This window comes from Heteronotia binoei, chromosome 6 (genome assembly GCF_032191835.1).
Source record: "Heteronotia binoei isolate CCM8104 ecotype False Entrance Well chromosome 6, APGP_CSIRO_Hbin_v1, whole genome shotgun sequence".
Taxonomy (NCBI): domain Eukaryota; kingdom Metazoa; phylum Chordata; class Lepidosauria; order Squamata; family Gekkonidae; genus Heteronotia; species Heteronotia binoei.
In genome coordinates this window covers 82,181,881-82,208,109 of record NC_083228.1, presented here as the reverse complement: position 1 = coordinate 82,208,109, position 26,229 = coordinate 82,181,881, and the positions used below count along the sequence as shown (strand labels likewise).

Here is a 26,229-nt window from a genome sequence, read left to right as displayed (position 1 = left end):
TATTACAAATGCTATAATTCTGCTACAAACAAATATATTTACATACAAAATATCCAGCTGTCCAATATCATAATTTCATCTGTTAAAAGTCCTTCATTGAAGCATTAACAAGACAATCTAAGTCTCTGTACTGTTCTGAAGATTTCGCATAGAACTCAATCTTCCATAACATTAAAGACTGGGGAATATTCCAAAATCATCCAATCCAATAGAGGTCCCGGTGGTCCCTCTCATTTCATAAACGCTTTTTCCAGTGGACGCTATTCCCATCCATCGTGCAAAAATGGACTGTAATATAACATGGATAATCAATACTTTTAACACTCTTATTCCTGGCAAACATGAAGGTGGGTACCTTGGAGATATGTAGATTTTGCCAGTGGAGTACCACTATTAGAAATGAACTCCTAACCGAATTGCTGCATAAACGAGATATTAGCCTGATGAAGAAAGCAGGAAAAGATTTCTTGTTGCAAGCAAAGCTTGTCATTCTGTTAAGAATATCTTCTTGTTCAGTCCTGAAGCATCTAAATCTGCCATGACTCCTCTCATCTGAGTAAGGCCTTCTGCAGGTGCCACCTTGCAAATGGACAAAATCAACAAGTGCCCGTACCTGTGCATTCTCTATTGTGACCTTGTTATGTAGTTAATAGGGTTGTAGTAATGAAATGGCTTAGAAAATGATAGGGATCCTACTGTGTAATTTTGCATAATTTATTCTGGCACATTTAAACTCGTATGTTGATTTTCACCTCTGCTTCAGATTTCTGTGTCCACTCTATTGCATTGCTTATTGGATGTCCCACCATGTTGATCATATTGACTTGCACTGTGTAATCAATCCAGGATCTCAGTAGGAAAGGCAGGCTATAAATAACATAAATATGAATAGCAGAATGCATAAAGAGTATTGTTTTGGATTCTTAATTTGATTATTGGTTTATGATACAAAGCTTACAATCATTAATAACCTGTGTTCTTTATTCAGCACTATTGAAATTTCTATTTGCTTTTTTTTTTTTGGCTCTATTTTAATGGAAGTTCTTTTCCCATTAGATAACAAATTGCTGGAGAAGTCAGATCTCCATTCAGTGCTGGCTGACAAGCTACAAGCAGAAAAATATGACTTACCAAGCCGGCATGAGATCAGGTATTTGTTGAGAATGCTAGTAAGGATATAACAGTCAGTGTATTGTGTGTATATGGGAGAAGTAAGCAGCATCTATACTATTTTACGTGCAGTTCTGACCTCTGAAATACTCTCACCTGAGTATAAGGTAACTGAAACTACTGCTAATAACTGTCCTAATAGTTATAGCCTGATCCTGTGTATGCTTTCAATTCAGTTGGACTTTTTCCCAAGTAAGCATGCATCAGATTGAAGTTCTGCTCTTAAAAGGAGATAAGAGAGTGATATTGTTGGGGGTTTTTTAAAGTAAAGAGGTCTTTAACTTCTGCAGGAACTGAACAGAATTCAAATTCCGTGGCCCTTTTAAGACCAATGAAGTTTTATTCAAGGTATAAGCTTTTGTGTGCATACACACTTCTTCAGATACATCAAAACGGAAGTTACCAGTTCATATGTACCAGTAGACAGTGAGCCGCAAATTAGCATACAACATAATGAAGATGTTTAACAGATGCAAGGACCAAACAGGAATAACAAGCTTGGTTTGCATGGTCACTGTTTGTTTGGAATTAATTCTGGAGGAAAACATAGTGAACAAATAAATATGTCAGAAATTGGAGACTGATGAGTAAATGTATTCTTCTTAATTGTGGAATGCTGAGAGTAATTAACTGAGACCCTGTTGTTATGCTCCATCTGTCTCCTCTCAAGCATAGAAGCAACTAACAACATCCTTTTCTTTAATGTGGGGTGATGTGGGTTGTACATTGTTAATGTGAGTTTAATGTGGGGTGTACATTGTTATGTCTCCTCTGTCCCCAGACCAGAGAAATATATTCCAATCTACCATTCAAATTACATTACATTCTGCTATTCATTGTATTACATTACAATCACTATTCCAATCTATTTTTCCAAATAAATACAATAAAAATACAATATAATAAAGAGGCTGTATGGCCTTTCTTGGTGAGAATACAGGTGTAAGGACTGAATGAGATTAGCATATGTCATGAGATGAGAAACCAGTATGCTAATTTGTTGCTCACCCTCTGCCTATATGTAACTTCCTTTTCAGTGTATCTGAAGAAGCATACAAGCACACAAAAGCTTATACTTTGAATAAAACTTTTTCACTGAACTGGAATTTTGTTCTATTGCTTCAGACCAACATGGCTACCCACATGAATCTATCTGCAAGCCTTTATCTTAAAGATCATTCTGTTAACCCATGACTGGAACAATTGCCCAACATCTTTAAAACCAGAAAAGTACAGAGAGTATTAGTTTCTGAGAATTTTTTTTAAACAGGTGAAGAGTGTCTCATTTAACATGTTCTCCTTAAGAATTTGCCTTGGTTATTTTAAAATAGTGATCAGTGGTTTATACTATATGTCAGGGGTGGCCAACGGTAGCTCTCCAGATGTTTTTTGCCTACAACTCCCATCAGTCCAGCCATCAGCCACGCTGGCTGGGGCTGATGAGAGTTGTAGGCAAAAAACATCTGGAGAGCTACCGTTGGCCACCCCTGCTATATGTGAATGGAAAATTAAATTTAATGAAAAATGGGTTTCTTGAAGTTGTATTGTCATTTGAGATGTGGTTGAAAATGCTGATTGTATTAGAGAGATCAAGCATTTCCTCTTCTTTTCCTTTCAAAAATTCCAGTCCAGGACATGATAGTACAAGGAATGATGTCCACTTACAAGAAATAGCCCAGCTAAGAATTAAACATCAGGAGGAATTGACAGAGCTACACAAGAAACGTGGCGAGGTTAGGATTACTTTATCCACCAACATGTTCTATTTCAAAAATGCTCTGTTGCAGTAGTGTCTGCTGCTTTGTTTTCTCTGGGATTCAGCAGTGTATCTCAAATTGAAATGTTTATGTGCATTTTGTTGAGTAGTGAGTCATTACTCTTGAATCCTCAACCACACTTATCCTTCAACATGCAGTTCAACATGCATTCTGTTAGGTACAGAGAAATGTGTAATTAAAAAAACAGAATTCATCTTTTATTTTTTTAAACCTTGTTTTCTGTGGATGTCAGGATGCTGGAAGAGACATAGTGATTTTTGCCTAATTTTGAGTTTTATTTTCTGGTTACTCTTGATGTAACCCTTACTCCTAGCTGGAAGGGATCACAATGCCATAGGCATGTAACTACCTAACATAAATAAGGGTGGTTTTATTTTTTAAATATCTGGAGTAGGATAGTATGCTGACAGTTGAATGGTTTACTGTGAGATGAGAAATTCCTTGTTCTAAAAATATATAGTCTCTTAGAGATGTCATGGTTGATTCTTGTGTTGTTTAATTGTTTGATTTAGTTAAGGGGTGGGGCTGTGGATGTGCATATATTGTATTTAAAAGTCTTTATATGCTAGCAACATGACAGTGCTTGTTGGTCATAAAGTACCTCATAAAGCAGCTTTTATTTTCCTCACTAAAGTAGTTTTTGTCTTTATAGTTGGCCCAATCTGTGATTGATCTGAACAACCAAATACAACAGAAGGACAGAGAAATGCAAATCAATGAAGCAAAGTGAGTAGAATCCTCCCCCCCCCCCCCATAATTCAGCCTGTTGCCTTCTTGTTGGATTCTTATGTATCGCTTGCTTCTTTTTAAGGATTGCAGAATATTTGCAAAAGATATCTGAGCTAGAAACAGAGTGCCAGGAGCTGCGCAACATGCTGCAAGATCTTGAACGAGCCAATCAGACTCTTAAGGATGAGTATGATGCTCTTCAGATCACCTTCACAGCGCTAGAAGAGAAATTAAGAAAAACAACTGAAGATAACCAAGAGCTGGTGACTCGCTGGATGGCAGAGAAGGCTCAGGAGGCTAATCGTCTCAATGCAGAAAATGAGAAAGATTCAAGGTGTGATAGTGGCAGTGTTCTGAGTTAATAGTTTTGTTTTGGACATGAATGTGTGACCCTTTTTCAATGCTAGAAGCCCCTTTCTTCCTTTGATTCTGTAGAAGAGATAACCATATTCACTTCAATAAGTTTTCCAAGTTTTATGTGGATGGGTAGTGATGGTGTTGCTCATAATATTTTATTTATTTACAACATTTATATCCCACCTTTTGGCCCTTACAAGGGCCCCCAAAGCTGTCAATGTACATAAAAGAATCACATTTTAAAACCACCCCATACACAAAATCCCATATAAATAAAACAAAAACAGAGCTAAAATACTTTAAAAGGCATAAAAACAAAGTACTGATCAGTAAGGACAAATCCCTGAGGAAATGCCAAATGAAACAAAGAAGTCTTCATTTGCTGATAGAAGATGGCAACAGAAGGGAACAGGTGAATCTCCTTGAAGTACTGATCAGACAGTTACTTTCTATTGACTAGGTGTGTAATATTAAAAAATACCATTTTCTAGCAAAGTTGGTCTGAATGTAGATAAGTTACAGCTGGTTCTCATAATGCATTGTGTGTCTGTAACAGGGTACAATTTTGCCATGTCCAAGCACTCAGTTTAAAATGGCTGGAAAAATGATGTCAGGACTGGGCTATTTGCTACTGAATACATTAACAATTCACCAGTTTCTGTCTATGTGAAAGTTTTCCAGGGTAGATCAAGAGTTGAAGAAGAAGACTACAGATTTATACCCCGCCCTTCTCTCTGAATCAGACTCAGAGCAGCTTACAATCTCCTATATCTTCTTCCCCCCACAACAGACACCCTGTGCGGTGGGTGGGGCTGAGAGGGCTCTCACAGCAGCTGCCCTTTCAAGGACAACTCCTGCGATAGCTATAGGTTATGGCTAACCCAAGGCCATTCCAGCAGCTGCAAGTGGAGGAGTGGGGAATCAAACCTGGTTCTCCCAGATAAGAGTTCACACACTTAACCCCTACACCAAACTGGCCCTCAGGTGAATCTCCCTGAAGAGAGGGTTCCAGAGTTTTGGTACCATGACTGTGACAGCCCTCTCTTGGGTTCTTGTGTGGACAAGAAACATATTATATGTATCACCTCTTGAAATGTTTTCTTTATCAAGATCCCCACAACAAAACTCACTGAAGCAACAAGTCTGTCAGTTAGCACTTCTGAGTGTTTGTGCTTAACTCAATATGGTCTTTTGAAGGTTTTTCTCTGGTTACCATATTATAGCACACTTGAAATTCACCTTCTAAGAACTTGTCACCTTTTAAGAACTGTGGCCGAGCTGATGTGGAATTTCCTAGCATTTTTGTTTCTGTCCTTGTAGAAGACGACAGGCCAAACTTCAGAAAGAACTAGCAGAAGCTGCCAAGGAACCACTGCCAGTCGAACAGTAAGTATTCCCTCATATATTTAGCTCTTTAAAATTTGTAGCAACTGTGGTAAAAGGTATTTAGTTCAATCAGAAAAAAAGACAGGCAAGTGGTTAAGCTCATAATCTATGTAATCAGTGTTGTATTGCATCATCACAGAAAAGACTTAGAGTGGTAAGAGGAGAGGTATTACTTTAGTTAAGGAGTTGGAGTCACTGTGGCATAGGAGCATTAGTGGAAAGTCTTAGGGAAAAGAGGATCTTTAAAATTTGTTTATCTCACCTCAGGTGCTTCTGTTGAGAGGGGAAAGGTTCTGTTCCACCCATTTAATTTTCTTCCCCCTGAAATCTATACTTTCCCTCAGACACACTTGGTGTCCAGCCAGTGGCTTTTGTCTGTTCTACATGGTGATATGTGAAATTGAGTTTCTTTTGTCTAGACTCTAGGGAAAGTTAGCAGACCACTGCTGACAATAGCTGTGCTATATCCAGCTTGTTTATAAAAAGGCTACAAATAACAAACACTATCTCTGTGTGCTGGTAAATATTTGTACATCAGTTATTGAGGTTACCATATTGCAGAGTCTTGAGTTTGTTTTCTTTTGCTTCTTCTCTTGTACAGAGAGTGCACAGTAAACACAGTTATTAAAAAACAACAAAAATACAAATGGCAGACTTGGCTGAAGTTCATAGGAAGGGAACTGGCTGGAAACCGAATAAAACAGGAAGTCCAGTTAGTCCTTAAAGACTAACAGAATTTATTTCAGGATGAGCTTTCATGAGTTAGCTCACTTCTTTAGATGCTGAGGGAGCTCACCCATGAAATAATAATAATAATATTTAATTTATATCCCACCTCCCCACTGTAGCAGGCTCAGAGCGGCTCACAGCATAAAAACATCAACAATCACAATATATATAATAGATCATTAATACATATTATAAATTATACATTAAAATCATATATTGCAAATCACACAAAACCATTTAAATTGGTTTGGAGCTAAAATCTTGATGTTACACATTTTACAGTTTTTCCGTGGTGACGGTATTCTTCTACAGTAGATTCCTTCTTAAGTATAGGCCAGCTGGAAAAGAGTAGTCTTGCAGACCCTGCGGAACTGGGCAAGGCTCCGCAAGGCCCGCACCTCCTTTGGCAATTGGTTCCATCAGTGGGGGGCTACAATTGAGAAGGCCCTATCTCTGGTGACTTTCAGTTTGGCCTCCCTCGGCCCGGGGATTACCAATAGATTTGCTAGCCACATCGTAGTACCCTCTGGGGAATATATGGGGAGAGACGATCCCTATTAATGCTGGAATAAATGTGTTAGTCTTTATGATGCACTGTACTTTTGTTTTATTGTAATAGTCTAGCATGGCTACTCCTTTAGATTTACCATGAGAGATGGAAACCATCCATTAAAAGATTTATTTGCGTAAAATGAGCACATTTTACATTACTTGAATATATATCCCACCCTTTCCAGGAGCTACAGGCATCTCCTGTTCAGTGTTTCATTCTGCAAATACCCTGAAAACAAGTAATTTTTTTAAAGCATTGTAATCTTTTCATTTAGAGTATAATCTTTTAATACCACATTGATTTTAGAGAGAATAGTGAATGTCTGTGCATGGGAGGTCTTTTCCTGCTTTACTTTGTAGGAAGGAAATTTTTGATAACATTGTAAAAATGGATAAGACAAAACACCTACTTTTCCTTAAACTCTCAAATGATTCAAAAGAAGGCATGATCTTGTTGTTCTTAAGGGACGATGATATTGAAGTGCTTGCAGATGAAACCTCAGATGCACCTGAGGATACATCTCCAGTGCGTGCTGTCAGTCGGACAGCCAGGTAAGAAGGGAATAGAAAAGAATGAAAAAGTTCTTCTTGAAAGGCGGCCGTAAAAGACTTTGACTGGGAGGGAGGAACTGTAGCTATTGTTAATAGCATAACAATGTGAGCTTCCTGCTGTTGTGTCTTGAAATGGGAAATACATAAGAAATATATGAAAGTTAGGTCTCCCTATCCAATGTGTTAAAGAAGTTATTACAGGAGACAAGTTAAACATGTCTCATACATAGGTTCCATTAAAATAAAATGGAGGTAGCTTGGCTGTTGCCCTACATACATTCATTGAACAGGAAAAGGTCTGGTGAATTATGCCTATGGTATTCAGAATATTAGCAAAAAACTGTTTCATGTTTTTGGTATGGGAGATGCCTCACCATTTTCATTGTACTTCATTTCTGGAATTTTCCTCTATGATTTCATTAGACTTATTTCAGAGTTAACATTCACCTGTCAGTCTCTCCCAGGTAACCAGACAGCATGCACTCTTTTTCAAGGGCTAGAAAGAGTACGGCAAGGCCAAGCATTCCAATGCTGTCAGTTCCATGGTGCTTTTCTAGTCCAGAAAAGGGCATGATGTGGAGCTGTCTCAGTTCTGCCCTAGGCTAAAAGGACACCACACAACACAACAGTCCAACTTCTTGTTACAGAATCTGAGCACTAGGATACTCCCATCCCTCTCATTGTGGATGGGTCTTGTGATGGTGGCAGCAATGGTGCATGGGGGAGAATGAGACAGGCTTTCTAAGTATCTGTAAGAGTAGGCTGGTAAGAATGTGTGTGTGAATCTTGAGAATCACAGTGAAAATGGGTTTGTTTTCTCTGTGCACTGTTAAGAAACTAGTCTTTGGTTTTCAGCCCCACGTTGGTCCCTGAGAGTGCTTGAATAGAAAGCACTAGTATGCATCCAGGCTTCCTGTTGGGGTAATCATTCTGAGTGCCTAAAGTTTCACTTCACCCTAATAGCTTGCTCAGCCCTTAATTTTATTCTCAAAATCTAGATTATTAAAAGTGCTTCTGATCTTTTTTGCTCCTATCCAACCATTTACTGAATACAGCTACATTGGACTACATGAATGTTTTTATTTCTTCAGTCTTAACATGATTGGTCTTCTAGGCTGTCTTGTGGTGGTTGACTTTCCATGGTGAATTTGGGTCTTGGTGATGAGAAGAATGTTCTCCCTGATGCATATTGTGGGCTTATATGTGTTTTGACCTCTGCTTTAACAATTAAGGTTTAAATCTGTCCTCCCCTCCTCTTTAGTAAGCGACTTTCCCAACCAGCTGGAGGCCTTCTGGACTCTATCACTAATATCTTTGGGTAGGTTAGAATACATTCGCCTCTTTTGTTACATAATTGGTTCAATATACACCACCATTTCAGTGATGCAAGGAATGCAAACTCTTGTCCTTATGTCAGCCTTTTTTCCAGCTTTTGCCTCTTCTTCTTGTTTTCTTTTTGTTTTGAACTTCCTGTTCCTTCTGCTGTTTGCTGACCTCTGACTTTTCCCTCCAGTCTGTCTGAGTCTCCCCTTTTGGGACATCACTCTTCTGATACCGCCAGGTGAAAATTCACTTGAAATTATTCACATTTACTCCAGCATGTGAGCGAGGGATGTTGAAATAACTGCCTTGTTTGACATATTAGTAGCCATGAAAAGCTTTCCTTGTTGTTTAAAAAAAATGCTTTGGACTTCTTAAAAGATGTAGCAAGTCTTATAGCTGACTTGCTGACCAAACTGTGTTCTCAATGATTGTGGTATAATCAGTCCTTGCAGTTTCCTCATGCATTAAGAGGAAGAGCCATGAGGAAAGGCAGGATATAAATGTGTGAATTAATTAATTAATTAAATTCTAGGAGTAGTAATGACGTGTGAGCTTTTTTACTAGGCAGTTCTGATAATCTGTATCTTTGCAGCTCAGTTGGATTACTTTGTATGGTAGAAAAATAAGTACTATTCAAAATAGCTCGGCACATTAAGTGAGTCAGATTCAGCTCAGTTTAATTCAGGGCTCCACATGGCTGCTGTTGTTATCAAGTCCCCCACTCCAGCTCATTAACCTATCATGGTATGTGGAAATTGGGTATATGGAAACTGGGGTAATTTGGCAGACTCATGTGACTGCAAATTGCAGAGATTATGGCAGCTCCATGGAGTCCCAGCTATGCAAAAGTGTCTTTTTGGGTGTAACTACCCAACTACTGTAAAACTCACATTTGGGCCGGAGTCTCTCCACCCCTTCTGTCCCATTCTTGCCCTATTGTGTAGTCGGGATCATCCCTGCTCCCTCACTTGCCTATAACTGAGAAACAAAGTTTGTTCTTCTTTGTATTTATTCTGTGTGTCCTTTCCCAGGAGGCGCTCTCAGTCCTCAATTTCCGTCCCCCAAGATAATGTTGACAAACATCCGAGTGCAAGTAAAGACGTGCGAGTCCCTACCACTGCAGTGTGTGTCTTTGTGAGTATGTTTAGGAAATAATCTTTGGAAATAAAACCAGCTACTAAGTGGAATATGTCCTTACTGAAACTGTTTTTCATATCACTGTAAACAACTTAACTAATGCAAATTTTAGCTCCAAAAACATGTCAGCTAACGCAGGTTAGCTGTGAAATGCCTTGAGGTCAGTGATGATAAGAAAAAGTACTGATTGCACTACTGAATTGCACACCCGTTTCTCAGCTCCCAGCAGTGTGTTTCTTTCCCCCCCCCCTCATATTCCAGTAACATTATGAGGTATTATGAAGCTGCTGATATTACATGGATGAAATTGGTACATTTTGCCCACGGTATTGGGGGGATTTACATCAGCTGTCATCCAACAAAGCTAATCCAGGAGCTGTCAATTTTGGGTTGGCTTAATGTGCATGATCTTAAGTTTTCAAGCTGAGACCTCCTAATTTTAATTTCATTATGAATGGTGGCAGAAAGAATGTCATTTTGTCTCAACATCAATTTCTACATTAAAAACAATTAAATAGCTTTTATTAGATGTCACATAAAATAGTTTGGAAAGAATGTGCAATGATAAAACTATTAACAAGAAAAAGGATAGTGCACAGGAAATTACATAACTTGGGTGTTTATTCTCTTAAACAATATAGTGTGTTTTAATCATTGACAAAGCTAATACAGAGAAAATATTTTAAGTAACACATTAAAAAATATTCTGCTTTTGATGCTGTGGTGATCTCACCCTCTCTCCTTCATCACACAAAGGATTTTCCCTCCATTTTTTCTTCCTGTCTGTCTGAGCAGACAGGAAGAGGTCAGGGCCCTGCGGGACTTTGGACAGTTCCGCAGGGCCTGTAAGACAGTCCTATTCCGGTTGGCTTATAACTGACCGGCATTGAAATATTCTGAAGGAACATAATAAGATAGCATACTGACATTGATTGATACATTGATATACTGGTTGTTTTTAATTATGTAAATTATTATTGTATTTTAATTTTTAAACCTTATTGTTAGAATGATTATGCTGTGAGCCGCCCTGAGCCCGCCTCGGTGGGGTAGGGCGGGATATAAATGAAATGAAATGAGCAGCCCCTATAGCTATTTTCTTTATATTTGAAGGTTCATGGCTGTCCCACCCTGTCACATTATTATATTTTGATGCTATCTCAGCCCAGAAACTTGAGAGAAGAGACAAGAACATGTGCTTCTGAAAATGGCACATGAGGCTTTTGAAGGTCCAGAAATAAACATGATATTTTATTAAATGTAGAGGGGAAAAGGTCAGATGAAATCAGGGTAAAATGTCTGAGGTGAATCAATAATAACTCTGAGGTAATTTAAATTACTAACTCCATATAAATTACAAACTCCAGATAATGTTTCCAGCAAATAAGAGCTTAAGCTTTTCACAAAGTCTTAGAATCTTTGAGATGAAAGGGTTTGGTTTCAATGTCTCCAGTATAAACTCCAGTATAAGTTCTTGAATTAAACTGGCACTTCAGCTTTCAAATGGCAGGGATATTCTACCAAGTACCCCAAATCCTTCTCTAAACAAGCCAGAGATAACTCCAGTCTTTAGAGCGATCTCCCTTTTCAACTGGGTAGGGAATTTCTTCTATGGACTAGAAGTTCTGTCCCTTTTTAGGGCCTGAATGGGGGTCTTCAGCCATCTTGCCTCCTTGCCAACCTTCCCAATCCTCAGTCATTGCTAAACTGAACTCTCTTCAGCAGTTAGTTCCTAACTCTTTTTTCAACTGATGCTATTCTGGGAAATCCATTTGAGCAGCCTGTCATTCAGAGGCTCTCTGGCTCTGTGAGACATTAACCCTTCACAGTTCACCACATGTTTATACAGCACTTATGAAATTTACAGCACAGTCCATCACAGATGCTTTATTGTTTTATAGTCAATAAATAAGCTACAGATGGCAACAGGTGGTACCTGTTTTCAGTTTCATTAATGAGTCAGATTAACCATGTTAGGCAATACCCTGATTTTCTTCACCACTGTGTAGATCTTTGTCAGTACTCCAGTACTTCACAGTTAATTGGTAGACCAGTAATAATTTAATATAACAGTAGCCTAATACATTTTCGGTGTTGTCTTATGTAACCTTATTAAACAGATAATGACAGATTTTGATACTACATTTCAAAGTGTTTCATCACCCTGGTAATCTTTATGCTAGAATATTTTTTTTTTAATTTATCTGGGATTTATATCCCGCCCTTCCCATCGAGTGGCTCAGGGCGGCTTACAACATATGTAAAACTAACATAAAAATAAGTTACACTATAAAATTAACATTTCATTAAATAATTAAAATCCAACGTTTGTTATAAATGTACATGTCGTTAAAATCAGACAGCGGTCGTAAAGCTACACTCTATTCAAATTCAAATACTGATTCGGTATACCGTCTTCAACATTTCGATGTTCCATATTCGATATTCAGTAGTCGGTATACAGGTATACAAGGATACAATATGACTATATTGTGCTACAAATTCATTGTGTACATTGATTTCTCCCCCAGGACGCACAAATTCTTAGTTCTAACTAATCACCATTTTTTAAAAAAGGATATAATAATTACTACTCCTTTTATTGATCCCTGGGGGGAGTGTTCATAATTATTTGTCCTTGCCTTAAAAAAAAAAAAAACCTCTTTGGCATGTTAAAATCCCCAATTTATGAAAAGTTTCATTTTTATTCTCCATTCCAAGCTATTACCTGTGTTTGTGCTCTGGTATTTGGAATCAAACAACAAAAGAATAGCTGAAAACTAAGTTCTCCAGCAATGGAAGAGCGGGTGTCCTGAAAGATAGGTTACTTCTCCCACTGGTTCCATTAGGAGTGGCTTATAAAACTAGGCAGCCTGATATTCCTGCCATAGGAGGAAGCCCCTTGCAGTTATCATTCCTACTTGCTTCTCAGAGTATGGACATGCTAGAGCTTCTGCTATTTTTTTTTAATTCACCGACATAGTTCTACAGGTTTTAGAGCCTTCTGCTTCCTCTCCTTACTGCACAGTGGATAGGATAGGAAGAGAGTACATCAATCTTGAGGTATCATGGTACTGGCCAGACCTTTGGTTATTTCAGAAGCAAATATAGAGGGGTTGCTGAGATGTGGCCCTAAGCTTTGCCTGTGGTCCAGGAAGCAAAGGGACTTCATTAGCTCTAGTCAGTGCTGCCTTAAACAGCCTCATGCAAAGCCTTATTCACTGTTCATACTAGTACCCCCAACTATCTATGAAGCCAACACTGAGGTCATAGGCCTTTCAGGATAAAGCTTTGGGTCACTCTCCCAGTAAGAGAAACACCACCAATCCAACATGAACAGCAGATGGTAAAAAGTCCTAAGGGAACAAGTTATTTGAGGAAGAGGTTTAGTTTGTTGCTTTTAAATACTAGCATTTTAAGTTCTAATTTGTAAGTTGCCATGAGTAAAGGATTTAAATATGTTCTTTTATTTTTACTTGCAATACTAAAGGAATAGTAGAAAACTGAATTTATGTAGGCTGCTGATCAGCTAACAAAGTAGATTTATCTTCCTTGCTATCATCTGCAATTGTATATATCTCAATTCTTCTCCCCCCTCCCCCCGCCCCATAGGATGCTCACGATGGGGAGGTGAATGCAGTCCAGTTCAGCCCTGGCTCTCGATTACTGGCAACAGGTGGCTTGGACCGGAGAGTAAAACTCTGGGAAGTCTTTGGAGGTACGCTACAGTAAGAAGAAACGTGCCATGAGAAATAATTGTAGATGGCACATTGTCAGTTTATTCCCATGGTAATCTATGGAAGAGAACTCTGACTCATAAAAGCTCCTACTGCAATAAATGTTGTTGATCATTAAGGTGCCACTGGAATGTCAGTTTTGGTTTGCAACAACAGATAACATGGCTACCCCACTGAAATTATGTTGCTCAGTAAACCATTCAAATTCTTCAGAGAGTTTAGACCAGGAGTATCAAATGTCCAGCCTGCGGGCTAGAACTGACCTGCCCAAGGCTTTGATCAGGCCCACGGGGCTCTTTTCTCTTCCCCTCTTCCTGTCCACCCTTTGAAGATCCAAAGCTGCCAAAGTTCCCAGCTCCTTCTGCTTTGCCTTTGTTGGCTGCAGCAAGAACCTCTTCTGGGCTTGCAAAGCTGTAAAGAAAATGCAGAATGGATTTTCCATTAATGTTTCTGTGCCCAGATAGACTAATGAAAGGAGATAAAGGAGTCTGAACTCCTGCTGACTGAGAATTTTTTTCTTTTTATAGACAAGTGTGAATTTAAAGGTTCCCTGTCTGGCAGTAATGCGGGTATTACAAGCATAGAGTTTGATAGTGCTGTAAGTATATGTTTGGCCTTTTTGACACCTGTTTTCAACCTCAGCCACATTGCTAAAGTCTTCAGAAAATGTTTCTGGGGAATGACAGCATTCTCTAGAAATAATGTTGTACCAGGAAGCTCTTTTGAGGAAGCGCTGCTCTGTGTTTTACTTTGCAGAAGATACCTGAATTGGTTAGAGTCTCTCTTGAGTATCATTGAAAGTACAATAAGTTTTAACTAGGGTTACTGCATAATATGAGGACATGGTGAAAGCATCCACTTTTTACAGCTTAATATTTTTCTGAGGTCAATGATGAACAGTAAAAGGTCTGATTGCCCAGTGGTTTTGCCTTCATTACCCTCCCAACTCCCAGCATTTTCTCTTCCATCATGCTCTAGAAATGCTGTGATGGGGGTCACCATTTGCTGATAAGTAGTGATATATTCAGCTTGTGTTACCCTAGAGTCATGGGTAAACACTACTGAAATTGCTGTCCAACATAAATAGATAACAGGAGTTTGAGGTTATTGGCTCTGTACCTGGGTATCTGATCTGAAATTTTTAGCTGAGACCTCATCTGAACCAAAGTATCCTCCCCCTTCCCATTCTTCAAGTTATGGGCAGTTACAAAACAGATGTGAAGGTAGTAGAAGAAGGGACCCTAGAGTGGGGAGTGGTTAACAATAGATAAGAATGCACAATGTTTGTTAAGTGCAGTCAAGACGCTTCTGACTTATGGTGACCCTATGAATTAATGACCTCTAAATCATCCTGTTAACTGCCTTTCTTAGGTCTTGCAAACTAAGGTTCCTGGCTTTTATTGAGTCAGTCCATCTGCTGTTGGGACTTCCTCGTTTCCTGCTTCCTTTCACTTTTCCTAGCGTTATTGTCTTTTCCAACAGCTCTTGTCTTCTCATAATGTGACCAGTGCAAAAACCTCAGTTTAGTCATTTAAGCTCCTGAGAGAATTCAGGCTTGATTTGATCTAGAATCCACTTTTTTTTTTTTTTGTGGCCCATGATATCAGTAAAACCCTTCCAACATCGCATTTCAACTGAATCAACTTCCAAATCTCTTCAGTGTTCTATTTGCACACCAATACACAGAAATGGGGAATACTATGGTATGAATTCTTAAACTTGGTTGCCAGTGCATATCTTAACACTTTAGAATATTTTCTAGCTCCTTCATGGCTGCCCTTCCCAGTCTCAATCTTCTGGTTTATTGGTTGCAGTCTCCCTTTTGGTTGATGATGAAGCCAAGGAATAGAAAATCTTGAACAATTTTAGTTTCTTCACCATCCTTAAAGTTGTGTTAACTTTGCAGTAGTCATTAATTTTTTCCTCATGTTCTGCTGTTATCCTGCTTTTCAGTTTCTGCTTTAATCTTCGTCACTGGTTTAATCTTCGTCACTGTTTTTTGCCATTAATGTGGTGTCATCTGCATTTCTCAGATTGCTTATGTTCTTTCTACTAACTTTCACTCCACCTTCACCTAACTCTAATCCAGCTTTCCTTATGATATGTTCTATATATATAGATTGAAGAGAGAGGGAGATAAAATGCATCCTTTTCTGACAACTTTGCCAGTTGGAAACCCTTCTGTTTTCCCATATTTTGTCCTAACAGCAGCCTGCTATCCAGCGTGTGCAAAGTAGGATAACTTATTTATTTAGGATTTTTCTATGCTACCTGTTCTGCACGAGGAAGCTAACAATTAAAATAATATAAAAACAAGGTGTTGGATGTAAACAGCATGCAAACTATCCATAAAACAGAAGCAGACATTTGATGGTAGGTAAGAGAGAATCTCTAAAACATGTGTTTTGGTTTGGTACCTAAGTTGAAGTAAAGTAGGTGGCAGGTGAACATCAAAGGAAGGCATTCTGAAGGTGAGATGCCACCTTAGAAAATTCCCTGTTTCTTATCATTCCCTGCCTCACGTCTGAAACATAAGAGAGAGAAGAATTAGAGCAGAGAGATTGGGAAGACTTAAACCTAAGGAATAAGAGGTCATCAAGAAAGTAGCAAGGAGCAAGTGTAAATAATGTTAAGGATGGCTCACTCTCACTCAAAGCATCAAAAGAGAAGATGGGAGCAGGAGAAGATCACAAGAGTCAGGATCAGAGATGGCCATGCCAAAGGCAGAGACTGCAGTAGGGAGATCAAGAAATACTAGTAGCAGGACATGGCAAGGTTTCAAGGCAATAGAGGAGGGTTTGAATGTGTATAGTTATGAAAAACAATATGTTAGGTATAGAGGACTGGGCAGATTATTGTTCCAGAAAACAATTTCTTTCCTTTTTAAATCCTGTTTGTTTTCTCAGGGTTCTTACCTATTAGCATCTTCAAATGACTTTGCCAGTAGGATATGGACTGTAGATGATAATCGGTTACGGGTGAGTATCTTGCCTGAAGCATAGCTTTAGTGGCTGATTTTCCCTAGATTTGTAAATGTAAAAAAGTTAGAAACTTGCATGTAGCCACATTTCATATTGATCTGCTTTATTCTTTAAGGCGTCATTCCTCTGCCATAGCTCAGTGGTAAATAACACATGCTTTCTGTGCAGAAGGTTCCAGGTTGAACCTGGGCCGCTTAAGGAACACTGGGAAAGGCCTCTGCCTAAGACCTTGGAGAGTTGCTGATTAGAATGACCAAAGGGATGTTGGCTTGGTCCAGGGTTCTGGCTTTGTAAATGTTAAAGTGTGTGAACTTGAGAAGAAAATTCTGAGAAGGTAATTGCTATGCAGATTCAGAAAAAAATTCATCTTGCTTCATGTAGCATTCATACAGTTGTTGAGGGTGCTTGTGTTAGGAAGTACCAGACCAAGCATCCAGTCTGGCTTTTATACTTAATTATATAGCTGGGCTAAAGTGTAGGTAAAGTAACTCTGTCCCTGATAGAGCACTGAAGGCTAGAAAGAGTAAACGCAGCAAATGTTTTTTCACTGTGTTGTGTCAATTTTTTCTAGCACACTCTCACAGGGCACAGTGGAAAAGTCTTGTCAGCCAAATTTCTGTTGGACAATGCACGCATTGTGTCTGGGAGCCACGACAGAACCCTCAAGCTATGGGACCTACGCAGCAAAGTCTGTAAGGCAAACATTTCACATACATTAGTACTTTTTAGTATGTTCCCTGCATGTGATGGAGAGGATAAAACCAGAATTGTTCCTGACTGCCAGGCTTTCTGAGTTTAAGCACTGCTACTGGTCACTCTTCTGCTAAAAGTCTAATGTTAACATGGGACCAAAGTAGGCTTGTCTCTTGTGTGTTCCAAGTATCTTTGATAATGGGTAGAGCTTGAAGTAACACAGTTGTTGCAGTCCAGTTTTGAAATGGGTCTGGGCTTCAAGCACTGGTTGCCATTGGAGTGCCTTTGTACAGTGGCAAGAGGAAAATGGCCAGTGTACCTCCATGGGTGGTCAGATACTGATGCCTTTTAGGAGAAGATCCACATGCTGGGTATTTTTTCTGGCATTACTCATCTGACTGCTGGTTTTCTTAATATAAACATTACTAAAGATCCTTATCATTTTTGTCATCTTTTGGGGCTGTTGTTAACAAGTGCCACTGTTGAGTAGTGGTTATAGTGCTGGATCTGGGGAGACCCAACAGCACAGAGGTAGCCAATGAAAACAGGGCTGAAACGATGTACATAGTTCACTGCAGCTAGTGCTTGCTTGGTCCTATTGGTTGCAGACATTTTTAGTGGTCTGTAGCTTCAAAAGTGTGAAGCTTGTATTACCTAGGAAAGTTTGCATGAATCCCAGATAATGAACTGGGATTAGCTACTACTTTAGTACTGTCCCAAAATCTTTGCAGGAAGTAGCAAGAAGACTAGTTCAAGCAGTTCCTTTGTGGCTTTGTCCTGAAGGAGGATCCATACAACAGAAAGTGGACTAATTATGCATGCAGTCTTTAAACAAAGTTATGCCCTTCACTGTCATTGGTGGAAGGTATCCTTCCATGCTTCCCACTTGCTCTACAGGGCATATGCAAATTAATCAGCAAGGGTTCCACAGCAGGCTGGAAGCAGACCTCCAGTCCACACCCTGCCTACTCTGCAGTAGGACGAGCTTCCACAGTTTTTTCTTTCTGTTAGGCTTCAAAAGAATACTAAAAGGATTCAGAAGCCCTTCTTCTGCTTTATATCCAGTCTTCAACTAGATGCAAGCAAGAAGGAAAAGAATATCTCACCATTGCAGCTTTCCTGTCAGAGTTCTATCAGGGATGGTGAGTGTTTGGCCAGCTCTCCTCCACCTGGAAGTCTTGGTGTCAGTCAGGCCCAACAAGAGGACATCAAAACAACAGCAGCTACCTTGCATCTCTCCCCTACCAAGGTCCTGGCTGGGATGGAGAGCATGTGATCAAACCCTTCCCTCCACCCTGAAGCCTCAGTGGTGGTCAAGCCTGATGAAAGAACTTGTGGCCACAACTGGGACTTCGCATCAACATCTCCAAGCTGGTTGATTCTGGCTTCTCAGGTTATGAGAGCAGAAGTTAGCATTAATGGTCCTTCTCAGTGCCAGTAACACACACCCAGCAATGTGCTGAAGCTTCAGCAACAAAGGGGAGTGCACAGAAGGTCCTCTTCTGACACATCATCTTGGTGTTGGCAAGGGCCTGTTAAGAAGACTCAGCATGTATTAGGGATTCTTTAGGGGCACTGAGGCCCTCAAGAGCTTTGATCCTCTCATCCTCCTCAATTGTTCTGGAGATCCCATCTGACTCCAAGGCTCAGGAGTGCACAGAATTGCACACAGCAGATGCCATCTGGGTGATGCATCACTAGCTGGCACCTACAGACCCTCCTTTCTGTTCCACCACTCCATAATTAGTGGCAGCATCTCTTATCTTGATATCTGCTCTTAGGTTTTCATAAGATGCTAAAACTTGTTTACGAGGAGCCCAGACAAAAAAGAAAATGATGGAGAGGGAGGAAAGATGGGGTCTCTTCCACTATTCTTTCTTTCCTCTGCTCCTTCCAAGTGGCACGATTCAGGGGTCATTACTTCTTTGGAGGCTCAAGCTCAAATTCCCTAGATCCTAAGCATCATTTACATGCAGAGTCTGTAGGAGTTTTTTCCCCTCAAAGTGAGGGCTCTATTTCAGCCAGTCCTCTGTTGAGGGGCAGCCATTTCTTCAAAGGCCTCAGCATGTGTGGAACACTCTACACTACCCCCTGTTCCACACTGCATTCTTTGATCAAGCAGTCACTGCATTTTATATCCTGTTCAATCTTTATGGCTTCTTAAGGGGAAAGAGGGAGAATGAATGGGACAACTACTGCATTCTCTTGAGTGCTACCTCTGGCAGTCTCTCCCAGTTCTGGCCTTCTCCTACCTCTCACTCTTATACCCCAGGAGACATCTAATAAGGAGAACCAGGGTTGTCATTTATAAAAAATTCACTTAGGAGTTGGAAGTCCCATGTTCAGATCTACGCAATGCTGTGTAGCTTGTTGGTAACCTCAGGCCAGTCATTCTACATCAGCCTCACCTGCTTCAAAAGGGCATTATGAGGGTATGTTGGAGAATGGAAACATCAACATATGGCATTGCAAGTTTCTCAGACCCCATCCTACCTCAAGGCTGCTATGGGGATAAGATGGCCACCTTGAGGAAAGGCAGGATTAACAAAGTGCTTCCGCCTCTTCCAGAGCCATGATTTCTCAGCTCCTCAGTTAACCAGCCTAATTCATTGACATGTGGATGCTGTCCAGTTGCTGTCTTGCAAGCAAGCTTACGCAACTGCCCTGCAGCCTTTGGTTGTCATTCCAATTGATGACCTGTCCTTGATCTGCAAAGTCCAGCATCTTGTGGCTTCCTTGGATATCATAGCTCTCTTGGGAAAGATTTGTAGGGCAGCTACTGGGGCATTTGTCTCTCCCTCTGGGAAGGATTCCAGCCTCATTCCACTCACCCTGACTGAGACAGTCTTTGGCGTATAGGTTTTCCAGCAGGTTGTTCCTCAATAGTTCTGCATCTTCCACCTTAGATGATACAGCTTTTCAACATTCCATACAAGGGTACCTTCCTCCACTGATGGAAAACAAAATATTGAACTCAAGGATACCTTTCAGTTCACTGAGAACAAACTCTCATGGATAAGCCCAGTGCTTCATTCTGAGCCCATTAGAAGGGTATAACTTTGCTTAGGATTGTACTATTAGTTTCTGTTTTATATTGCAAGGATCTTAGAATAGCTACTGCTAAACATTTAGGCAGTGCAGCAAGAGTCTTGTGCCTTCACAGACTTAATGAATTCTAGGTTTATATGGTGTTTTCATACCAGTCCCCTAGTTGAATATCTTCTCTTACTGTAATGACCAGCATGAAGGGAAGAGCACCGTGCTGTCACTCTTTTCAGCCTCTAAATTCCTTAACACTTCTTTGGAATGAGTGTACTTTAGAAGTATTTTGGGAGAGGAAAATATTTGCATGATATCTAATGAGCTGAGGTTAGAGTTTATTTCTGTGGCTTCCCACATTAGTGTAATGGGTGGCTTATATGGCTGATGTTCTTTACTGGTGTGTAACTGCAGTTACAGTGGAGTAACTTTTGTGAAGACACAGGGTTCCAGTGTTACAAGTTGGAATCCAATGGCATCTTTAAGTTCAACAAATTTTAACAGTGGGTACAAGCTTTAATGTGTATGCACACTTTGTTACAAAAGTTTATACACAGAAAAAAACTGTTGATCTTAAAGGTGCCACTGGACTAAAACTTTGTTCTGTTGCTTCAGAACACAGCTACCCACCTGGTTCCAATGTTGCATTTGGTATATATGGATGATACTGTTGTCTGAGCCTAGAACATGGATCCACTGAGGCTGTTAGTAATTCCAGTTTCTGCTGTTTGTTCATCTGTTTGTTTTTAAGGTATAAAGACTATATTTGCTGGCTCCAGCTGCAATGATCTCGTCTGCACAGAGCAATGTGTGATGAGTGGACACTTTGATAAGAAAATTCGCTTTTGGGATATTAGGTAAACTGTTCTTTGAGAAATTATGCTATGAAAGCCTCACAAAAAGCACTAGAAGGCATCTGTGACCATGGTGTTGTGTTAGGAATACGTTAATGCCTTTAATAAGAATCTCTGCTTTTAGGAGGATAGTTCTGCTAAGTGGATGATTTAAAAATGAGTAAACTCTAAAACATGTCTGCCTTTCCAGCAAGTTCAAAGGAGGAACTAGGCCAGGGGCTGGGGAGGTGAGTATTAATAAGTGCATTTGTAGGGGGATGGGCCTATTTCTTCCCCAAAGTTGTATTTGAAGATGTTTAAGTCATTCAGATAACAGTGAACTTTGAAGTATTTCAACAAATAGAATAGGGCTAGAGAGCAAGGGCAAGAGAGCAGTTTTAGACAAAGGTATATAACTCAAGAATAAAATATGATCTGCTGTCAAGGAAAGAAAAGAACATGGAAGTCCCACTGTCATATGATGTGAGAACTGCCCATTATATATACTTTAAAACATTCTTCACAAAAATTAAGATAGTAAATGTGTTTTAATGCTAGCAAGAACATTCTGAAAGAAGCAAAATGTTTTAGACTGCAAGAAGAAGCAAGCAGAAAATATAGCCATCCCAAGTACACTGTGTAAACCGTGATGCTCATTCCATGATTGTAATGCTTCAGCAAGGTGCTGGTGAGGTGCTACTTTTTTCATGTGTTGTGAAATATTGATGTCGATGCTCATAAGGAATCTTATCCTCCCTGTTTTGTTTTTAGAACTGAGAGCACAGTACTAGAAATGGAATTGCTTGGTAGGATTACAGCTCTAGATCTCAACCCAGAAAGAACAGAGCTCCTCTCCTGTTCTCGGGATGATTTGTTGAAGATTATTGATCTTCGTGTCAATGCTGTTAAACAGACTTTTAGGTGAGTGTGATTCTGAAGCATGTAAGTGGGTTATAAAATTATGAAGTATGTATGTTCATGTAACTACCAATGTGTGGCCAGAAGGGTACTGTATGCAAGATGAAAAGATGTGCTTGGAGAAGGATTCTTGGTAATAAGATTACTCTTCTACAAATTAGCAGAGGTGAGATGTCTCTGTTTTGTAGTTGTCAAGCACATGCTACTGTAAAATTAACATTTGAAATTTAATTTTGCTGAATGATCCTTGTTTTTGATTTTCTCTTGTCCAGTGCCCAAGGATTTAAATGTGGGTCTGACTGGACCAGAGTTGTATTCAGGTAAGAAACTGAACATGCTCTTGATAAATCTACTAAGAGCCATGATGGTTAAGAGTGGAGGACTCTAATCTGGGAAGTGGGTTTGATTTCCCATTCCTTCACATTAAACCTACTGGGTGAGCTTGGGCCAGTCACAGTTTTCTCAGAATTGTTTCAGCCCCACTTACCTCACAAGGTGCCTGTTGCAGAGAGAGGAAGGGAAAGTAATTGTAAGCTACTTTGAGATACCTTAAAGGGTCTGAAACCCCACTCCTCCTTCTTCAGCATGAGGTAACTACGATTCTAAGAGACCTCTTGTTTCCAAGAATGAAATGTTCTACTTATAGCAACAGAATTTTGGCTTGCTTGTGTGAAGTGGGTGTCTTTCTTTTCTCTTTTGTCTATAATGTCTAAAGTATAGCTGGCATGGCTTATGCAGTGAGAGGTACTTGTTAATATAAATAAAGAAGTGGACTTTCCATAATCGGGTAGATGGAGGACTTTTGTGTGGTTATCTTTCCACACTTCAGCTGTAAAGGTTTATACTTTATTAGACTGAACTAGCTAGGATCTTCCTTATCAATTTGCTGAGGGGGAAAATGTGATTCTGAGAAGCCTTAGCTGACCTGCAAGTGTAGGAGGTGGTTGCCTCATATAGAGCGCTCCAAACAAGTAGAGAGTGCTTTGTGGGGGGGGGGGCAATGGTGGGAGGGCTTCTAGTGTCCTGACCCCACTGGTGGACCTCCTGATGGCACCTTTTTTTGGCCACTGTGTGACAGAGTGTTGGACTGGAAGGGCCATTGGCCTGATCCAACATGACATCTCTTATGTTCTTATGGGAGGAATTCAGTGATGTTCAGTGGTAGACATTGTGTTTGCATGCAGAAGGTCTCTGGTTCAATCCCCAGCATCTCCAGTTAATAGTGATTAGGGCAGTGATGTAGAAAACTTCCACCTGATCCCCTGGAGAGTCACCACCACTCATAGTAGTAGATAGTACTGACTGTAGATTAATGGTCTAAGACAGTGTTGTGTGTTCAGCTCAGCTCTGGTTCTGTGCTGCATTGTTGGCCAAATGTGTTTCCTTCCACAAAGCAGAAAGGGTTCTTGTTCCCCTCCCCAAAAAGCAAGCATCCCTTATTTACTCTTTGTTCTTCATTGATGCAAGTAAATATTGACAAAATAACAGCAATTTGTAGTTTTTGTAACATTGTTATGTGGCTGTTTTCATCATCACCTGATCTGGAAAATGCCTGTGTTTATGCCTTTGGGTACTGTGATTTCTGATGAAACCAATTCTGTGATTTTTTTTTTATTTGGATCTGAATACCTCCAAGGTCTGAAAAGGGTCACTGATTTAGTGGCTTGTGCCTGGAAAAATCAAAATACCAACTCCTGTAACTTGTCTGAATTTTCTGGGAGTCTTTGGGTGGACTTCTTTAGTGATTTTACATAATGAACAAAGAATGCATTTAGTAATTGAACTTAGTATGTTCAGTAAGATAATTTTCCATTTTTCCTCCATGATTTTTCAGCCCTGATGGCAATTATGTGGTGGCTGGCTCAGCAGATGGGTCCCTCTATATTTGGAACGTGCTCACTGGAAAAGTGGAAAAAGTGCTCTCCAAGTATCACAGGTGAGACCAGATGGTGGCTGAAGTCTGTTATTTAATGACATATTTGTGGGACTCACAGATGAGAGATTAGTTCTGGGTGGCACAAAAATGCAGGAGATCTTGTGGTGCTGAGAAATTACCTGTAAAATCTAATTATACGTTCCCTCATTCACTAGCTGATTGAATATCACTGGTACAAATTGAAAAGTTAATGAGTGGTTCAAGTCAGTAGCTACACAGATCTTCTGAAATGGCTTTATTGGGGCCCCAAAGCTCATTAGCATTTCCTTCTTTACCCCGGTTTTAGTATGTCTCCAAGAGTGTATGGAATCTCATGGGTATAGACTGACTTTTGCATTTTGTTTCAGCAACTCTATCAATGCTGTGGCATGGTCGCCATCAGGAGTCCATGTGGTCAGTGTGGATAAAGGAAACAAGGCTGTCCTGTGGTCTGACTTTTGATTTGAAGGCACAAGTGCCAGCATGCCAGAAACCTGCAGGGAAGAGCAATGGTCTATGTCTGGACAGATTGGCGTTCCAGTCAGTGATTTTTTGCTAAATGCGTAGGTTTGGCTCTAGGAAAGAACTCCGAAGCAGCCACTAAGGAAGATAAGCCCTTCCACTCTGAAGGATGGTGCTCGGAGGCAACCTCCATGAAGTATTGGGAGGGAAACCAAGAGACTTTAAGATGCATCGTTTGTGTACTGGAAAGAGTTATTGCACCAGACAGCAGTGCCAAACAATTCCTTAAATAATTATGTAGAGCACTTCATGTTTTTGGAGTGCTTTAGCAAAGTTCCTGTGTATACTGATGTTATGCATGTACTGTCATCCATGTTCTCTTCTGTGGATTAGCTAAAGATGTGAGGTGAAGAATCCTGAAGCATAGAAAGGGGTGGGTCTCAATTGTGATATTACTTGAATGAGTCCATGGTTTTGGCAGCTGTGTCCTCAGTGCTCAAGCACTTAGTGAGTCACAGCTCCCTGGTTTGGCTTTGCCTGTAATGGGGGGATCTGCCCATTTTGCAGAGATGCTGCATCCTCCAAAGGCTTTCCAGGTAGCAGTGGAACAGAAGCTTTTAAACTTTGACCCAGTTTTGTCTTGGGTACTAATTGTGGGAAGTGACTGCTGCTGCAGTAAAGAATGTATTAAAAACAAGTCTTCAGCACCAAATATGTGATTATTTCCGCTGTCCTTCTGTACTGGAGCCTCAAGCGCAGAAGAGTGAGAGGGAAATAGAGCCCTGAATGTAAATGTTCTGGTGCTGGCAAATCCAGATAACTTTCCTATGTGTGCAATATTCTTCCTGTGCTGGAGCTCTCCATTTATCCATGAGCAGATTTGTTGACCAGTTTCCCCTGGCAATCTGATGCACAGCATGGTCTGGGGAGAACTAACCTGTTGTGCATTTGTCCAGCCAAACACTTTTCCATGCCCTCTGGGCCCCAAGACAAGGCACCAGCATTTAATTGCCTTTTAATTTGCACTTTAATTTTGCTTCCTTCCTAAGGTTTTTTATATGGAAGTGTGTTCATATTGAAGGGCAGAGGTGAACAGGAATTCTCTCTGTAGGGTTCTCAGTAATTGACCTCTTCATTTTTTGAACGCTTCTGCCAAGGAAAACAGGACAAACCTTATTTATTGTATTAATCCGCCCACTAGTACTTGACTGATTATAAATAAACCTGTGTCCTGCTTCTAAACTCACAGCACTTTCCCTTCCTTTGTTCTTTTATCTATTTAGAGTGGGTGTGGACAGGTGAAATGGCAAGAGTCTGAAGAAAGCTCTGCCATGCACCTGTGGTTTGGAAGTTTTGTGATGGTACGCTGCTTGGGAACAGGTAGACTGAAAGCTTTTTAGAATGTATGTCAGGCTGTGCCAACTGCAGTTGCACCCATCAGCTCTATTCATTTCCAATAGCACCTTAGAGACCCACAAGATTTTTGGAGTATGAGCTTTTGAGAGTCAAAGCTCCCTTTTTGCAAACTGCTTCAGAGCAACACAGTTACCCTCTTGAACCAACTCTCCATTTTCTGGAAGCCATAAAATGGTGATGGCAGGCAGCATTGTGCTGCCAGTTCATCACTGCTGAACATAATGCTTCAAAGGAAGAACCTGGTTCAGAGGAAGCAAATAAGTTTTTCATGTACTGCCTGTGGAAGACTTGGCTTCTATGAATGTTGTGATCATGCACAGGCGTGCACATGCCCATTCCTTTAGGTTTAAGGTGACTTGCAGTATTTTAACATTTGGTTTATTCTGCTGCTTTCTAACCTTTCCTAAACCACTTCAAGTTATGTGTAGGCAACTGAAGCAAATTCAGCAGAAGACTAACTTTTGTTTATAAATAGACAATTCCATTATACACAACCAGGATCCCACTCTCCTTTGATTCAAC

At 40.1% G+C, this 26,229-nt stretch overlaps 1 protein-coding gene and 2 non-coding genes across 6 annotated transcripts in view; all 3 read left to right on the top strand.

Annotated features, from left to right (window-relative positions):
- The window catches only part of ATG16L1 (autophagy related 16 like 1), a 30,037-nt gene extending 4,500 nt beyond the window's left edge, over positions 1-25,537 (top strand). The window contains exons 2-19 of one of the 4 annotated variants that reach the window (XM_060241942.1): positions 1,057-1,150; positions 2,798-2,903; positions 3,601-3,674; positions 3,760-4,011; positions 5,355-5,420; positions 7,167-7,253; positions 8,515-8,571; positions 8,767-8,814; positions 9,608-9,710; positions 13,326-13,431; positions 13,978-14,048; positions 16,357-16,428; positions 17,003-17,123; positions 20,915-21,020; positions 21,768-21,917; positions 22,187-22,234; positions 23,749-23,850; positions 24,198-25,537. In XM_060241942.1, coding sequence (XP_060097925.1) covers positions 1,057-1,150; positions 2,798-2,903; positions 3,601-3,674; positions 3,760-4,011; positions 5,355-5,420; positions 7,167-7,253; positions 8,515-8,571; positions 8,767-8,814; positions 9,608-9,710; positions 13,326-13,431; positions 13,978-14,048; positions 16,357-16,428; positions 17,003-17,123; positions 20,915-21,020; positions 21,768-21,917; positions 22,187-22,234; positions 23,749-23,850; positions 24,198-24,291 — 1,757 coding nt within the window. In that variant the 3' untranslated portion in view covers positions 24,292-25,537. The remainder of the gene's footprint in view (positions 1-1,056; positions 1,151-2,797; positions 2,904-3,600; positions 3,675-3,759; positions 4,012-5,354; positions 5,421-7,166; positions 7,254-8,514; positions 8,572-8,766; positions 8,815-9,607; positions 9,711-13,325; positions 13,432-13,977; positions 14,049-16,356; positions 16,429-17,002; positions 17,124-20,914; positions 21,021-21,767; positions 21,918-22,186; positions 22,235-23,748; positions 23,851-24,197) is intronic. The other 3 variants (XM_060241944.1, XM_060241943.1, XM_060241945.1) reach the window with 3 other exon arrangements.
- Positions 9,873-10,144, top strand: LOC132574547 (small Cajal body-specific RNA 6). The gene has a single exon (XR_009555625.1). It is a non-coding gene; the product is annotated as a small Cajal body-specific RNA 6 (non-coding RNA).
- LOC132574546 (small Cajal body-specific RNA 6) lies at positions 14,335-14,603 on the top strand. The gene has a single exon (XR_009555623.1). It is a non-coding gene; the product is annotated as a small Cajal body-specific RNA 6 (non-coding RNA).
- Positions 25,538-26,229: the final 692 nt, after the last annotated feature.